General features: G+C 42.1%; 1 protein-coding gene across 1 annotated transcript in view; it reads right to left on the reverse strand.

Moving 5' to 3' along the window:
• Positions 1–1,343: 1,343 nt before the first annotated feature.
• The window catches only part of LOC146780111 (uncharacterized), a 597,326-nt gene continuing 579,611 nt past the window's right edge, over positions 1,344–19,058 (reverse strand). Inside the window, exons 11-12 of the mRNA XM_085638049.1 lie at positions 11,286–11,362; positions 1,344–2,751 (exon numbers count right to left, since the gene is read on the reverse strand). Of these exons, the coding sequence (XP_085494175.1) occupies positions 2,617–2,751; positions 11,286–11,362 (212 nt within the window). The 3' untranslated portion in view covers positions 1,344–2,616. The remainder of the gene's footprint in view (positions 2,752–11,285; positions 11,363–19,058) is intronic.

The following is a 19,058-nucleotide window of genomic DNA, read 5'->3' on the forward strand; positions in this document are numbered from 1 at the left end:
TCTTAAAAATCGCAATTTAGGAATCGCAAATGCACAGTTTGATGCATGTGGCTCTAAAACCATATGTTAATTATCACCGAATTCTTTATGTGCTCAAGACTAATAAAAACTCAATCTAAAATGAAAAAAGTAGACATTGTAGAGTCCGCATTTTATATCTGTATTTCTTCATTGTAGCCATCTTCATTTTCAGAAAGATCCAACTTAATGAAGCTTGGATATAAATTGCTCTGTCGTTATATTGAGAGTTTTTTTTGTCACAGGGATTTTGGAGATACTCATTTGTAGATGGAAATTGCCTGTGGGGTCCCAAGCCTGCACTTATTGATTTCTTTGCAGTTTTTTTACATAGCTCAAACTCGACCTAAAGGTATTAGAACACCTTACATGATGAACATCAGTCGCATTGCACAAGGGCACATTGTTTTTAAGGTATGGGGAGTTTAAGGGATTTGCGCAGAATCACAGGATGTTGAGCTGACGCCGAGATTCGAACCTAATTCCACAGTTCCAAAGTTGGCAGCTCTGTCCGCAGTGGTTCATCATCTACCTTTTTATTCATTTTGGGTGTTGAAGTGTCCTCTGGTGTTCTTCTGAAACTGATGTGAGTTTTTAAATTGATACGAATACCCCCACTTCCTCTTCGTTAGCACTTACGCTGTTTGTGCTCTTGCATAGTGTGAAGATATTGTCAGCATAGGACCTTTTACTGACACTTTCATCACTGCATAGACAACTCGAGGGTCATTGGAAAGGGTGGGAAACAGGCTGAGTCAAACATTCAAGGTTTTATTTTTGCAATATCTATAACATTAAATATGTAGCATAGAAACATATTGCTGCTTCCATCCAAAATAAGTGAATGAAAATGTGCTATCCTCCCACATTTATTCTGTCATTCTGCAGATTACGCAGCCGTTCGTCCACTGGGCCACCTTCAGCGGCTGATGGTTCATTATTATTTTCTCTGATAGTCTGGTTATTTCCATTTCAAATGTGTATGCTTAAAGAGATTAGAAAGTAAAGTGCATGTGGTTACTACAATGAAAAGTACAGAAATGAAATCATAATTTTTATTAGGGGTGGGCGAAATAGCACTTTTTGTTAGGACATATGCATGAGTTTTAGCAAAAAATATGTGAAATGCATAGATTATGGCTCTGGGACATATCGCATAAGAAAATTCAATGCAAGGTTATAGCTTGCATACAAATGTCATGCGAGACTCCAGTAGGAGTCTTGTTGGAGTATAAAATGACTCATAACCTCATGTTTTCAGCTGCCATGAGACATTTCTGATTTACCAAGTATCCCTGGCAAAAAATGAAAAAGAAGAACAAAAATAACATTTCACATTTTTTTAATTTTGCATTATTCACAATAGATGAATTTTTCCACATTTTAGTACAATGTTTTTCTGAGCTCAATTTGTATTCCAATCCAAAATTGGTTTCAAGATATCAGAAAAGTTGAATTCATCCCACCTATTCCCAACAGCAGTTGGAGGGTCCCAGCATAATCACAACATGGATAATTCTGAAAAGAGTGTTCATTCATTGCTGTCAGAAATTTCACCTTTGTAATTATTCCACTTAAGTAAACACTGATGCTAAAGCTGAATCAAAAGCTAGGCCTTCGATTGTGGTCAAATGTGGTATTGAAATGACAGCAGTTATGTTATGTTGATTTGTATAGCGCACTAATCACCCGAGTGGGTATCCAGGCACTAACAGTGGTAGCTGGTCTGAGATGTCCATCGATCACCCACAGATATTCATTCCAAGGTACTTAGATGAGATGAGGAGACACTTGTTCTTATGTGGAACACATATAGTTGAGGAGGAATACTCTTGGAAAATGAAGACCTATTGGAGAAATCGCACTACGAGACACAGCTCAGCCGCAAGTTAGCACAAAGACTTGTCAACATTATACCCTCATTTTAGGAATCCTTCTTCACAGCACTTATGTTGCGAATACATTTTTATAGGAATGATATTCTATTGAAAACGTTGTAAATCCAAGGGTATTTCCCTTTGGAAGGTAGAAGTCAAAAACCTACATTTTCACATTTCTAGATCATTATCTCGATTTGCCTTTTTGAGAATTCAGATTTTGGGTTAGGCTTTTGCGAGACTCAACTGATAGAGCACACGGCTCACTTGTGAACTGCTAAATGGCATACGGGTTGATGGCATGCTATTATTTGATTTGCAGCGATTTGACATCTTCTTCGGTAAATTTGTACTTTGTTGAATTGGCAATTTTCTGCTACAGTATGTCAGCATCATGTATATATATATATTTGTACATTTATATATTTATGTTAATATAAGTTATGCTATGCTATACTTCAATCTGGACTCCGCTTTACAGAAATGGTGTTGCCTACAAGTGCTGGGACTTTCATGAATGGCTTTTTGAGAAGCTCAGTGAACGTCTGAGTACCCGGATTGCTGTATGACCCGTAGGGCAAAAAAGTCCCAGTACCAGAGAAACTGGAAAAGTGCTGCAATGTGCAAGATGGACCTTGTTCAGAGCATGACCCTCTTAGACTTTGTCATCTTGAAAAGGTAAGTCCCGAAACTGGCTCATAGAGCGACCTTCAGAATTCAGTCAGGAGCTACTTCCATCTCTGTAGGAGGAGCAGCTTCTCTCCACACCCAAGCTTCTTTTTGATGGTCCATTATCGGACTGAGATTCTTCGACATCGGAGAGACTTGGGGACACCTCAGGCCTCTGGATTGTTATCTGTGAAAAGATGAAGACATAACCTTTATTTCCAAAAGAAACGAGCAATCTGAGAATTCAAGTGAATATATGCTATAGAGGGGGTTAAGAAAACAAGAGGAAACAGTTATGTGTAGTGGGCACAATAGTTGCTAACGCTATTGCCTCTTTACGTGTCTTCTGTGACAGGTAAAGTATAATTTTTCAAGCACTAAAAGGATCACCAGCCCTATATCCTATAGATGTGTAGGGTCTGTTCATTTATTCGCTTTGGTGATCAATGGACCAGTCCCTTCAAACTTGCAAGTTGCATATAAGCTATAAATTGGACATTCCCTTCTTACTGTTGATTCAAAACACATCAATGGCTACACTATTCACAATGAGATGTGCATCATATGTGGCGAATAACACACATTTTGGATAAAATACGCACTCATACATCTGTCACTATGTATGTGATTTATTTTGCACAAACCTAACTACAAAGCGACTGACTGCTGTACAAGAGAGGAGTTTACATTGAAGCACAGGAAGAAGGGGTTGTACAGAAAGGAGGGTTGCACATGGTGCAGGAGGAAGGTGGTCAGTGGTGGCCGGCATGGCTCGTGGGTTGTGAGGCAGGCGCGGGGGGGTCACAGGGTTGGGCGCACGGGGGGGCAAATATAAAATTTTTAAATATAAACATAAGCATCTCTGCTCCTGCCCTCCTTGTGGGACTCGAGGAACAGGAAGTACAGCAGCCCCCACTGACCAATCACAACACTGCAATGCAGCATTGTGATTGGTAAGCACCCAGGCTCATCTGACCAATCACAACACTGTAATGCAGCGTTGTGATTGGTCTGAGCATCCTGATTGGATGCTCAGCCAGGGAATGGGGGCCTGGGCATGTCCTCCACGCAGGCTGCAATGCAGCCTGCACGGAGAATGGGGAAAGTAGGCATGACTGGCTTGGGCGGCCTGAGAGTACTGACCAAACAAGCGTTGTGCACTTAGGAGTGGCAAACCACTCCTATCCTGCCCTGCTCCGAGAGCAGAGCAACCTCACTCCAAGTTATGATCATTTTATGTTTCTACTTCACACTGCTTTAAAGCAGTAGGGTAATGCACCTTCGCCATAGCAGAGGAACCGCCACTGAAGGTGGTGCACCATATGGCAAAAGATGGGGTAGTGGAAAAAAAGTGAAATATTGAAGAAGGGTGTTATCAGTTGAGCAAAAAAAGAGAATTGATTATTATAATTTATTTAGAGATATGGTTTGGTACTGTAGGATAGGGATGATGACAAGCCATGAAAATTGAGCACGACTTGGTGGAGGGTGGGCTCGAGCCTCAACATATTTCCTGAAGCATCAGGTAAACCCACGCGACCTCCAACCTGAGTTGCCTCACCTTAGCCACCTCAACCGCCCTGCATTGAATCGCTCCCTCATGAGAACTCACTATACCCCTCCTAGGTCTGCGATTTGTTTGTCCTGGATGTTACTGATTTCTCTGCTGTCAGAAAAAAAACATTCCTGTTGGGTTAATTGAGTAAGGAGGGCCAAAATGTGTTTAAATATCCTCTGCCACTGCGAGACAACCAAAGGAATGAATTTGAAGATATTTACAAGGAAGCTAAATTACCCCTCGAAACCAGATTTGTAAAGACTGTGAATGTTGTAATGTGCAGACATACATTTTATACTTAGGCCATCTGAATCTGTATATGATTTTGTGGCCATATTGAAAGAATTGGCTTCTAAATGCAATTTGGCCCAATGACGGAGGAGTTGATTCGGGATTAGCTGATTGTACAAAGTAGCAACAAGAAAAGTCAAGAAATATTGTGGGTGGCAGTAATCCATCATTGAAAGATGCCATAACCATAGCCAAGGTAGTTGAAGAGTCAGAAAGATGAATGAATGAATCAATCAATCAATCAGAGATTTGTGAAGCGCACTTCTCACCTGCGAGGCTCTCAATGCACGGGGGAAGTGCGGTTTCACGCAGTTTCATCTCATCCAAAGAGCCAGGTCTTGAGGCTCATCCTGAAAGCTTGCATTGTGGGGGTTTGTTTGATGCTGAGTGGGGGTTCATTCCAGGTCTTGGCTGCGATGTAGGAGAAGGAACGCCCCCCCTGCTCTGGCTCTGCGGATGTGTGGGATTTCGGCTAGGGCAAGATCAGTGGATCGGAGGCTTCTCTTGGGTGTGGAGAAGGAGATTCTTTTGTTGAGGTATTGGGGTTGGATGTTGTGGAGGGATTTGTAGGCATGAGTGAGGAGCTGGAAGGTCACTCTCTTTTTGACGGGGAGCCAGGGGAGTTCTCGTAGGTGTTGGGTGATGTAGTGTTGTCGTGGGATGCCAAGGACAAGTCTAGCTGTGGTGTTCTGGATTGTCAGGAGTGTGAGGAGCAGAAATGTGTATTCTGGCATTGAGGGCATTCCCGTAGTCCAGTATGCTGGATATGAGTGCGTGGGTGATGATCCTTCTGGATTCGGGGGGGTCCATTTGAAGGTCTTGCGGTGGGTGTTGAAGCATGTGGAGGATACGGCGTTGATCTGTCTGTGCATGGTGAGGGAAGAGTCGGGTATGATGCTGAGGTATAGCGCATGGTCTGTGGGAGGTTCGCCAAGGGTGGAAGGCCACCTGGTGTTGTACCATATTGAGGTGGTGGATACGAGGACTCCAGTTTTCTCAGAGTTGAGATTTAGGCAGCTGTTGCTCATCCAGGAGGTGACGTCTTACAAACCTTCCTGGAAGCTGTGTCTGGTGATGTCAGGTTTGTTGGTGAGGAAGAGGATGAGCAGGGTGTTGTCAGTGTAGGATACTATGCTGAGTCTGCGTTTTCTGACGATGGTGATGAGAGGGGCCATGTAGATGCTGAAGAGCGTGGGGCTGAGTGAGGATCCTGATCTGTGTGGGTTCAGAGAAGAAGGACAGGAGTCTGATTCTTTGGGTTCGGCTGGTGAGGAAGGAGCTAATCCAGTCATGGGCAATTCCCCGTATGCCGGCGTCGTGGAGTCTGGTGGTTAGTGTGCAGTGGAAGACGGTGTTGAATGCTGCTGAGAGGTCTAGTAGGATGAGGGCTGCTGTGTGGCCCTGGTAGAGGAGGGTGCGGTTGTCATCCGTGGCGGCTAGGGCAGTCTCGGGCTGTGGTTGCTGCGGAATCCAGATTGGGAGGAATCAAGGATCGAGTTGGCTTCTAAGACGTTAGTGAGCTGGTTGTTGACGATCTTGTCAGTGACATTTTGACTGCGAAGGGGAGGAGAGAGATGGGTCGGTAGTTCTTGAGGTCCGTCTGGTCTGCGATGGGCTTCTTGAGGAGGGGCTAGACCTCTGCACGTTTCCAGTAGTCAGGGAAAATGCCTGTTTTGAGAGAGCAATTGATGGTACGTCGTAGTTTGGGTGCAATGGTAGAGGAGGCTCTGTGGAAGATGTGGGGTGGGCAGGGGTCAGTGGGTGCTCTTGACTGTATACTTCACATGGTCTTGGCGGTGTCTTCTGTGGTGACAGGGGTTCAGGCAGTGATGGTAGGCTGGGTTGCATTGTCGGTTGGAGGTGTAGGGTCAGTGTCTAAATTCTGCTCCTCGAAGTTGCTGTAGAGAGTTCTGATCTTGAGATGGAAGTAGGAGCCATGTTTCATGCAGAGGTCCTGGGAGGGAGGGATGTTGAGGATTGGCTGGGCGGGTTGGTGAACTCTTATATGAGAGAAATGCAAAAACGTGAGGTGGAATGCAGGTATACGTTGGAGGTGGCTGGGGTAGAGGATGATTCCAAACTGATCAATATAGTGAGACAAAAACTGTCTTCTGCCAATGCGAACAGCAATAAAGCGAGTGGCTCGAGAATTGGAGGCACAACAAACTATACTGGAAAGGGGTTGCCTCGGTGTGTCATAGGTGTGGGAGTGGCCATCACATGGCTGACTCAAAAAACTATTTTCCCCTGGGAAAATACTGTTGCAAAAGTGGAGGAAAAGGCCACTTTGCATGGATGTGCAAAGCTCCCAGCAGAAAAATTGCATCAGTGGACGATGGTGAGTCTGAACACAGAGTGCTCATGGTAAATAGTGAGGCTGTTGATATAGGCAAAGAGCCAAAAAGGAGTACACGTCCTAAATTCTATTTTGAGGTGAACAATGGTGGACTCAGGGTCATTGTACACCAGAATACCAAAACAGTTGTTTGACAGTACTTGTCCTAACGGAGTACTACAATCCACTGATGTGATTGTAAAAGGATATCAAGGAGCGAACATAGGAGTGATGGGCTACATCTCAGTAGTAACCAAGTTTGGTGGTAGGGTGACCAAAGGAAACGTGTCTGTGGCAGCTGAGGGTCCACCTATTTTAGGTTCATCACACCAATCCGACTTACATATTATAGTGAAGCCTAGGGAAGACAACCAGGTGATGGTGATGTGGGACAAAGACTTAGAAAAGAGTCTAAAACAACATGAGGCTGTTTGTGAGAACAGGTCGGGATTGCTAAGTGGTAATTTCAATAAAGCAAACTCAAGGGAGACGCAATACCTGTAAGGCATGGTGCGAGAAAAGTAACTGTGACCAGGAAAGACAAGGTCAAGAACATTTTGGAGTAGATGATCAAGGACAATGTAATGGCGGTTGTGGAAGTCACTGAGTGGCTTTTACCAGTGGTCGTCATGAAAAAATCTGATGTGTCATTGAGATTTTCTGTGGATTTTCGTAGTTTCAACGGAAATGTGGTCATGGACCTTTTTCCCCACCCCAACATCAGCGAGCGGATTTTGCTGTTCTCAGTAGGGAAATACTTTAGAAAACTCAATTTAAGAAGTGTGAATCATTAGATAGCGCTTAACGCAGACTCTAAGCACCTGACTTCCTTTATTGCTTTTGAGGGTACATTCCAATTTAGAAGTCTGCCCTTCGGCTTGTTGTCTACAGCAAATGCCTTTGAAAGACTGAATTCAAGCTTATCTGGTGTCTCAAATATTGTTTTTTGTCAAGATGACATACTGGTGTTTGTGGATATCATTAATGCACATGAAAATATTTTGGGTGAGATGCTGTCTCTCATTGCAAAAGCTGGGTTGACATTGCAGAGAGACAAGTGTACGTTTTTGCGACAGGATGTGAAATACTTAGGCTATTTGATCACAAGAGAGGGTGTCAAACCCAAAGTCGAATTTGTGAGTGCGATAGTGAATGCAGAGGTGCCAACTGGTAAAGACAAGCTTCGATCTTTTCATGGGCTTGGTGGAATATTATTCCAAGTTTGTCTATGATTTCATCCATACGACGCAAGCCTTGAGGGTATCAGTGAGAAAAGGCAATACATTTACCTGGGAAAAAGAACAACAAACCGATTTTATGCAGATCAAGGATAACATTGCCAATGCTGGGGTTTTAGTGCCCTTTCAGAAGTGGTGAAAAACGGTTGTTACAGTGATGACAGTGTAGTTGGGATTGGTGCAGTGTTGTCACAAGTCCATGGGCATGTGGAAAAGACAGTGAGGTTTGCCTCAATTGTCGGCTGCTGAGAGAAATTACTCATCATGGAGCGGCAGCTGTTGGCTTCTGCATGGGCAACCAATTATTTCCTTACTTTTATCTGGAATAGCAGAGTGGTATTGAGGACTGATTAGAAGCCTCTACTCAAGGTATTGGGCCCTGCTGGCACAAAAATGTGTTTACGGAGGTTGGCAAGATTGACAGTGAAGTTGTAGGATTATGATTGCAGCATTGAATATGTATCTAGGTGGATAACCAAAGTGACTTATTGCTTATCAATGCTACCGGACAGAGTAGCAGTAGAGTATGACTTGCATACAGAAGCAGTTGCGGCTAATGTCATGCATGCCACGGAAGGGTTGAACAGTTTTGTCTCTAAGTAAGAGTGGATGAATGCTATGGAAAGTGATAACATACTCATGGGCGTGGGTGAGTTAATCAAAGGAAATATGAGATGAAGCACATTTCCAGAGGTAGTTAGGCCTTTCCATAAGGTAGTTGATGAGTTGTTGATGCAGGTGTTATTATGGAGGGTAGTCGTTTTCTGCCTCCTAATTTGTGAGACTCAAATTGGTGCATTTGGCACATGAGGGTCATATGGGAGAAAAATATTGGTGGCCTCTTATGGACACTCTGGTGACAAAGTGGGCACTAGGGTATGGAGTATGTAAGGAATCAGGAATCGGAAAAGCAGTTGAGAGTGGGTTTAGGTGTTTCAGATGAGGAACATGTTGCAGAGGAAAGTGAAGTCGAGTAAAGGTGTGTTTGGACTTAATAGGTCTATTTTCTTTTCTACCAGCAGGAAAGGTTTGCGGCTGTCAGGGTGTGTGCCAAATTAAATGAGTTGAGGTAGTGTGTATGAGTTCATTTTGTGTTGGTAAAAGACAATTGCACTCAACTCACCTTTTCTGGACAAAATAGGCAGCAGGCATACATGCACGTTATTGCACAATCCCGAGGGGAATGGTTTGATGGAAAGGATCAACCGGATGGTTAAGAACACCATGGAGATGGTATGTAGTGCGGGATTGTCCGTCCAAGATGCCGTCAAAGACATGTTGTGGGCTCATTAGACCACAGTCAGTGCAAGCATGGAGAAAACTCCTTTTGAAAGGATGAAGGAGACAGTCTGGGACAATGTTGGTTTCTCATGGATGCATGTTGTGGTTTCCAAGTAGTTGGTAAGGGGAGTCCTGGAAAACCAGCTGCATATGTTCATCAACTACATAGATTGAGTTAAGGTCAGACCTGGTGGTGTGGGTAGAGTTTTGTCCCATTTTTGGAGTCCGTACAAAATGAAAGATGTGGGAGGTAATTGAGTCAAGTTGGGCAATGGCCAAAAGGGAAATCTAAGGAGAGTTGTCTTGTATCAGAGTGTTGGTACCTTGAAGATAAGTCCCAGGAGTGTAGAGAAGTGTTCAGAATGGTTACTCATGAGAGACAGTGAATTTCAGAGCGGTAGCGGTATGGAGGTGTGTGCAAGTGTGGGCAATTGTCAGTAGGCTGAGCAATGAGGTCACAGAGTCCACCTGGATATTTTGGTGATTACCTGTGTAGTTAAACAATGCCATAGCTTTGCCTAGGGTTCTCTTTTGGGGGTGTGTTCGTGGAATCTTGTGTACATTGTCTTGTGTGTCTGTTGTTTTTATGTTAGGAATGTCTTTCATGTTAGGAAGGAAAGGGGATGTTTTATAATGTAATGAGTACTGCCTAGCTCATTTCTGTGGAGTTTTGCGGAATGATTCCCATGTAAAGGTTTTTGTGGCACTGTGGAGTTCTGGGGGGTTGGAATGCGGAGAAAACATTTGCGGCTGTGCCTGGCTGTGCCTGGCTTGGGATGGTGTGCTGGGGTTTTCCTCTGGTGAATAAAACTAGCAGTTGCCTAAAACTTAGAGTGTCCTGCCGTGTTTACTACAATTTTGTATGGCTGTTCATGAGGGGCTTCTGATTCGAGCACAGTGCCCTGGTTCTTGTGTTGATGTGGGAGTGTGGGAGTTGAGATCTAGCACAATACATCCCAAAGGAATCCTATGTTTGTATTCTGTGTTGATGCAGTGGATTGTGACCCAGGAGTCTGCACGCTAAAGAAATCCCACTTGAAAGTGTAAGATAATTCAATATAGTATAGAGCCAGAAACACTTTATGTTGATCTATTTTATCTACATTGTTTCCCATGGTGATGTGGCAGTTTGTGAGGTGGGACACATGCATTTTATATCCATTTGCAATCCCTGGATTATTGTAGCTCTGACTTAATGTAACTATGAATAAACTTTAAAAACCTCGTGTCCCAGAGGAGACTTTGACCAGTTATGGCTAACATCAGTGCAATAGGTGTAACATCTATGTTACAAAAAGGACCATAGACTGTGAGCCCCTTTTTAACAGTCACTGTATGTCATGCATGAAGCTATTGCCTATATGAATCACTTAACCACGCCGATATGACTGTGCCATGTTATCGGCCAGTGTGCTCAGGCAAAAAGGCATTTAGGGTACATGGTAACTGCATCGACTGGGAGGTGGCAGGCAATTATTGCACAATCTACACCGTTTGTACCCTCCACACGGATCACACCCATTTGGAGAAAGTACTGGGAGTCCAGAGACTCCAAGACGCCTCATCACACAGGCATGAAACCTCAAACAGCATGCACTCTGCATGGGTATCCATGGCCCTCCTTTAAAGACAGGCTGGGGTGCACCTGCGGAGACACTGATAGTGTATAAGGAGCCACATTGTCAATGTCGCTTCCTGCACATAACATTGAAACCGGTTGAACCTCTCCGCTGTGTTCTTCATCTTTTTCTTTCTTGTGCACATTTGGTGCATGGCTCGGGTCTGTGCCGGGCACACCCCACGAGTGAGTGTCCTGATGTAATCCTGAGTTTGCTCTGAGTTAGTAATCCCCAGGTTTTCTTAGATAAAATTATGTTTCCCCTGATAGACTGTAGGTTGGAGTTGGGGGCACACATTCATGAATGTTTCATGTTCAGATAAAAATAAAAAAGGGATTTTGATCAACTCGGCCCGCCTCCCCAGTACTGTTTAGAATTTTATAACAACACTGCGAGTACCTGAAGAGTGGTGTCCACCTTGTCCAATGACGGGCGAAATTTCTCTTTAGTGGAAGCATAGTTGCTGCCCTCTTGATCTATTCGGAATGAAGATAAAAATAAGACATTTATCACTTATTAGTCGCAGGAAGTCATGGCATCTCGTTCATATCACTATCAATGAAATGGCATTTCATTGGTACCCGATTAGTACATTTCCTCACTGTGTAAGTTGAGACTTCTAGAAAAAGTGGAACCATACTTGTTTGATTGTCCACCCATGATAAGTTAAGGGTCTAAGGGACACAGGTATCAAAATTGTAAATTGCAAATTCCCAATTTATGAATTCCTTAGACTCGCAGTTAGGTAATCACAATTTACAATGGATGAAACTCAATGAGTTTCAGATTGCGTTACCAAGGGGGCCACAAATCGCTCTACCTCATTAATATTAATGAGGTAGAAAGCAATTTTCGACCCCCTAGGAATTGCAAAAAAAAACAGGGATGGTGGCCTGCTGAGGTCAGCAGACCACCATGTCAGTGATTGCTTTAAAATAATGCAATCTGTTTTTTTTTTAAAGCAGCCAGTTCAAGAGATGTTTTACAAAAAGTAAAATGAAAAGTTTTCTTTTCATTTTTTAAGACCAGGCAGTGGTCTGTGGGACCACTGCCTGCTCTTATACATGCTAGTAGGTGGTAATATGCGAATATTTTGCGACCGCATTCACGGTCACAAAACATTCATGCATACAGTTAGGATTCGGTATTTGGAAGGGACTCCCTAAACACGCCCCTTCCAATTACCGAATCGCAAAACCATTTTGTGCTTCAGTAACAGGTTACCGAATCGCAAAAAGGGGTTTGCTGCATCTGAAAAGCATTTTTTGCATTCGCAAACGGGCCAATTCTGCGAATCGGCCCATTTGCAAAGGCAAAAAAGCTTGATGCATGTGCCTCTCAATGAGAGTTAGGCGGTAAAAGAAATCCTCCAATTTCTGGAGCGTTTTATGCATCTGTATTCCAGTGGAATGTTTCCAATCACATGTATAGTAATCTTCTGTTAATTCCACAGCTGTACTCTCTATGGAACTAAAACGTCCTCCACAAATAAAGGGATTTTTCTGTTACGACTCAATTTTAAATAAAGCTGCATTTGCTTCATTACAGATGCCTAAAAATCAAGATTAAGACACAAACAGCAGTCTGAGTCTGAATTGGGATTGGTGTTACCAGGGAAGTAATAGCACAGCCTCCTGTTTTTTGCACACGCTATTTTCACGAGGTTAAACCGTGCACAATGCATGCAATAAATTTCATATCATGCATTTAAAGTTCACGCACTTGGGGTATATTTCCTAAGATTTTGTGCCATATGACGCAAATCGACACAAAATTATTTTTTTCCAAATTACTTTCCAGTGCAAATTCTTTTTACCTTGGAAATTCACGTGAATGTAGCACAAAGTAGCGCCTATTGCTGCTTTGCATTACTTAGCGCCAAGGAGGGCTTTCCATGGGTGTTGCATGGGCATTCCATTGCAACCACCCATAACTTTTGATCCAAATCCTATCTAATAAAAAAAGCCGGGTTTGCATAAAAACAGTATGCCCTTTTGAAGTAGGGGCTATCAAGGAGAAATGCTTTTATTTGTCCGTTTATTTTCTGACTTTGCATGTGTGCTGTACTGTACTGCACACATACAAAAGTGGAAAGGTTTTACAGTTAGTCTGAGCATAGTATTTTGCCACAGAAGGGCACCCTTCTAGGACAAGTCCTATTCTGACATTATCTCTGTAGATATGGAGCTGTCCTGCTCTGATCCGATTGGCGTTGGATTGTAACTAAAAGTTACACAAAGAACTGTAGATAGTGATTTGTGCCAAAATCCTACACACCCTTGAGGCAGGCACAACGGATAGAACTCTTTTAATTCCTCATCGCCTTTCCCTCATTGCATATATGCTGTATCCTACAGCATACACACAAAAAAAGAAATGCCTTTAACCTACAGTTTTTTAGCCGAAAGGGACACCTTTCTGCACAAGAATTATGCTTACCACAATGCAGATACCCTTACCCGATGGAGCACGGGTTTCTGTGTTCGCTCATGGTAGCTTAAAGTACACAATTGGAGAGAGAGAGAATAGTACCAAATCTTAGTAGATGTAGCCCTGTTCTGTTCTGTCTCTTTCATGTAAAGCAGCACAGCAAATTTACTAGCTGTGATGCATCATTTCTTTGTGAATCTGGGCCTTTATGCACTACTGATTCCAATTATTGCGCAGGAGTGGGACTTGTAATGAGCTTTAGGGCTCACTTTATTTTGAGCAATATATACCATATATATATATATATATATATATATATATATATATATATATATATATCAGTTCATTCCCCAAACACCGCATGATGCCATCGATGATTAAGGACCTGGACAAATTTTGAACGCCTGGCATCCAAGCAGGCAAGAGAAGGAAATACAATCTTACAAAAGTGCAATGGGAATCTGTCAAATGCCTGGGGGATGATCCAGCCCTCATAATAAAGCAATCCGATTAGGGGAGGGAATGTTGTTGTGATATCTAAAGAATCTTACAAAAACGAGGCTCTGCGTCTCATGGGGGATTAGAAAAGCTATACTCGAATCAACAGAGAGACCTACAATAGAAGTGTGTTGGACTTCTACGATCTTCTGCAACAATGGAGGTCCAAGGGAATCCTGCTGGAGAATGAGTTGCAGTTTATGAAGGTGGATTATCCGAGCTTGCCAATATTTTATCACCAGCCAAAGGCGCAAAAGGACTTGGATAATCCTCCAGGTCATCCAATTGTGTCCTCAAAAGGGAGTTTATTGGAGAAAGCCCCAATGTATGTTGATTTGTTTCTATTTCCTATAGTAAAGGATCTAAGTTTGTTTATTCTGTTCACTACCAACTTCATGCATCAAATCCAAAACATCACTTGGGAGGAAGAGTCAGTACTAATCACGCGTGACATCACTAGCCTCTACTCGAGTATTGTGCATGTGAATGGCCTGTTGGCAATAGAATCTTTTCTTAAAATAAGACCATTGAGATTTCAAGAAAATTACAAAATGCTTTTGGAAATTGTGTCGTTCTAGCTGCATAACAATATTTTTCTCTTTGCAGTGCAACTATACCTGCAGACACAGGGGACTGCCATGGGCATGTGCTTCGCCCCCAGTTACGCAAATCTTTTCGTGGCCTGGTAGGAGAAGCACATCACTTGAGCGGAGGAGAACGAATCCTAGGTAGACAAAATAGCCCTGTAGACCAGGTATATAGACGACCTGTTTATTGTTTGGTGGGGTAAATGCACAGAGGCAGTTAATTATATCAAGATTTTGAATGAGAATGAGTTCAATCTTAAGTTCACTAGCAACATCAGCAAAAGTGAAGCCCCATTGTTAGACCTATTGGTATTTGTATCAGACAATAAGCTATGTACCAAAACTGTACCATAAACCAACGGCAGGGACTACAGTTCTACAGTCTTGGAGTCAGTATCTCCGTAATTTGATTAAGAGTATACCTTATGGGGAATTATTGAGACTCAAAAGGAACTATTATTGCCCAGAGGATTATCATGAAGCCAAAATGGAGTCCCTCGCAAGATTTTCAAGGAGGGGGTTTGGTAAAAACAGGAGGTACTAAGAGTTAGAACTCCCATGGATTCAGGGAGGAGGATGACTTATCCAAAGTGGTTTTAACTTCTTCTGCAGAGTCGCAGAGGATCAGGGAATTGGTCCAGAAAAGCTGGAATATCCTACAGACAGAAGGTATCATAGGCAGCCTAATGCCAGAGAGACCAGATATCACATTCAGGAGGAGTGCCTCATTGAAAGATATCCTGGTGCAAAGACACTTTGAGGATAAGCTCTGGAATAAGCCAACTATCACAGGGTTTTTTCCATGCACGACATGCAAAGCATGCAAGAATTACAAAAAGGTGAAGGACTTTGCGGTACCATGCAAGAAAGAAAAGAGGCCTATCTATTAACAAGCTGCTGAACTGTAATTCCAATTTTGTGGTGTACTGTTTACTTTGTCCATGTGGACTACAATATATTGGAAGTACAATACACCCAGCAAAGAAGCAAATCTTCGAGCACAAGAGGGCAATAACTAACAATGACAAAACCTACCCTGTCGCTAGACATTTCTCTACATTGCATGAGGCCAGGAGTGACAAATTGGTCTATTATTCTATTGACCTAATCCTGGCAAAAGAGAGAGGGGGCGACAGGGTCAAACTCCTGAGGCAGCTTGGGGCTAAATATATAGTCAACCTTTGAAGCCATATTCCATGGGGGTTAAATTGTGAAGAAGAACTTTGGTATTTCATTGGTTAAATATAATTGTTATGAACCATCCCTGTGAGTTACAACATTGAAATGAAATTTTGAATGAAATGTTGATACACTTTCTTTAATGAAATCTCTTTGAGTAGCCATAAGCACCGTTGGAATAATTAGAGGTGGAATGATGTGTGAAAAACAAGGCTCGTTCAAAGCTGAATAATACCTTCAAATCAGGTCCATGGTAATTCAAATAACGGAATGTGATTGACTTCCGAAGTGTTTTTTTACCCATGTGTCATTGATTTTTATTTATAAATCATGCATATTGTGAATATATTTTGAATTTAATGTATAGGTGATCTGATCATTGTCATTCATGTGGAGTTGGCTACTGATGATTTACATTGAGCTCTACTGAATAATAGTGGAAAAATGGCCGACACATTTTTTCATTTAGAATGTGATATGACTACTAAGTTCCTTTTTGATTTTGATTTTATATTTCATTGCGATCCAATGAGATGAATCATTGTTTAAAAGGGTGTTTTTTTTAATGCAATCACTGACATTGATGAAGGCCAGTTGGCTGAAATGCGTTTGTCAGTATTCTCGTATTTGGAATGATTTAAATAATGAAAAGATATAGTGATACTTTTGCTGGAGTGCACAGCAATCTTCGAACACTGTTAATATTATATATATATATATATGGAAATCCGCAACATTCTATTTGGAATAACTTTGGCGCCGATTGACGAATCCTCGCAAAACTTTCAAAATAGGTGGGGCGCTCTGCTCCACTCCTACCCTGAAAGTGTCAGGGGGATTCGTCAAGCGGGGGCTGAGCAAAAAGGGGGGTCCCAAAACACGTTTTTCCCATGCAATTTTCCATAGGGACCTTTAGTCCAAGCTACAGCCCAAACGGCTGAACAGAATTACTTGAAATTTGGCGGAGAGGTAGTCCTCAGGTCAGGGATGTGCCTTTTGCATGTCTGGAGTCAATCTGTTCATTAGTTCCTGAGATAATTGCAGTTAAAAGCATATACATATCTGGGCGGAGCCTAACCACACATCTCATCGTGAGATCTGATTGGCTGTCAGCACTTCATCCAAGAAGTGTTGGCAGCCATCTTTGGACCAATATACATGATAGCACCTCATTAAAAAGCATTGCAGTTAATAGAAGGTTTTAAGACTTTAGTTACATTATAAATCATTTGTTGATGGTACCATACCAATTTTAGGGATTGTGGTGTGTTCTAAGGTGATTTTACCATGTGAAAAAGCCTTCTGCTGTGATATCATGAATCATGTTTGAGAGAAAACTATTTTCTCATGTTTTTCCCACAGAGGTTTGGAGGGTGATCTATAAGCTAAACTGAGAGCATATTTCCTGTAAATTCACATTATCTTTCTCAGTCATGTGAGAATGAAGTCTGACATTCTCAGTAAAACATGTACATCCAACAAGGGCAGAGACTATCAGTTGATTCCTTTGTGTTCTACTGCAGCTTCCCAGTGTGTTCTAAAGAACAACTAGAGCGCTAACAGTCCTACTTATGACAAAAGTATGGCACACCTGAAGCCATCTTGATTGGAATAAAGTGGTAACATTTAAACATTTAATTTAAAAAGGAACAAAATGAGGGGGTTCATTTTGCCATAGAAAGTATGATTAGTGCTGCAGATAGAAAAATGAGGGCACATGTTGAGTGACTTCTCAAATCCTGTTCTATTTCATTAAAAAATTCTGACATGCAGACTGAAACATGCACTTTGAATACCAGCAGCAGACTTCCCTGGTGAGCAGTAGCTTTACTACAGTGATCTAATAAGCAACTAGAGTGCTAACATTCTGAATTTATGGCAAATGTGTGACACATCTGAATGCCTTCTTGATGGAACCAAAGTAAAAAACTGAAAGTATTTCCTACTGAGGAGACTGCAGTAAATGAGGAAATTAGGAAACTTCATAACAAACAAATCTCCCAAGATGGTCACCAGAGACAAAAGAGCCCAAATGTAACCCAAATATCACCCAGATGTAGCCCAAGTATAGCCCAATGACAGAATGTCCCAGAGTGTTCTTACGAACAACTAGAGCACTAACAGTCTTACTTATGACAAAAGTATGGCACACCTGAAGCCATCTTGATTGGAATAAAGTGGTAACACTTAAAACATTTAATTTACAAAGGAACAAAATGAGGGGGTTCATTTTGCCATAGAAATTATGATTAGTTCTGCAGAAAGAAAAATTAGGGCACATTTTGACTTCTCAAATCCTCTTCTATTTCATAAAAAAATTCTGACATGCAGACTGAAACATGCACTTTGAATACCAGCAGCAGACTTCCCTGGTGAGCAGTAGTTTTACTACAGTGATCTAATGAGCAACTAGAGTGCTAACATTCAGAATTTATGGCACATGTGTGACATATCTGAATGCCTTCATGATGGAACCAAAAAAACTGAAAGTATTCCCACTAAAGAGACTGCAGTAAATGAGGAAATTAGGAAACTTCAGAACAAATAAATCTCCCAAGATGGCCACCAGAGACAAAAGAGCCCAAATGTAGCCCAAATATCACCCAGATGTAGCCCAAGTATAGCCCAATGACAGAAGTGTGCAAAACACTTGTTTTTTGTGTATTTGCAGTTTTATATAGTGCAGACTTGTCAGGTATTGGAGTGCTTTACATGAGCATTGGTTACAGCACACAAGATCAAATTCATTTTGGTTGTAGACATGGGGAGATTAGGTGATTTGACCAGAATCACAGAATGTTGAGCTGAAGCAGAAACTCCAACCTGGTTCCCCAGTTGCAAAGTCTGCAGCTCTGGAAGTAACACCACATCCTCTCCCCTAGGTGCAACATTTAATCAAGTGGTCAATTGGATAAAAAAACATAAAGATTACAAATAATTTAAAAGTTCTTTGTCGCTATTTGAAAACTCAGAAAATAGGTCCTCATTTTAGTTTTTTAGAGCACTAACCATAATTTTGATGCAAATAAGACCCTCTCATATATGTCATTTCTAACGGAAATACTCTAGGTATTACAGTTTTGATTACATCAAGATGACGTCAGGCGTTCCACACTTTTGTAATAAATATAGAATGTTAGCAATCTAGTTGTTCATTGGGATACTGTTGGGAGGCAGAGGCCAGGGCCATGAACTCTGAAAATTGAAGGCAGGTAGGAGAGTGCACATGCAACAATTTGACCACACTGGGCAGGCAGGAAGGGCAGTGGCAGCACAACAGACTATGGAGGGCAGTGGAAAGGGGGGCAGGGGCAACAAACCAACAATACAGGACTGGCAAGAGAGGCTGCGGCAATATAATAGACCATTGTGGGCAGAAGGAAGAGGCAGTGGTAGTACAACCATACATGCCAACAGACCGGTTTCAGCCAGGAAACGTCCAATGTTTTTAAGCTCAAATGGGCTTTATTTGATCTGT

Source organism: Triturus cristatus, chromosome 12 (genome assembly GCF_964204655.1).
Source record: "Triturus cristatus chromosome 12, aTriCri1.1, whole genome shotgun sequence".
Classification (NCBI taxonomy): domain Eukaryota; kingdom Metazoa; phylum Chordata; class Amphibia; order Caudata; family Salamandridae; genus Triturus; species Triturus cristatus.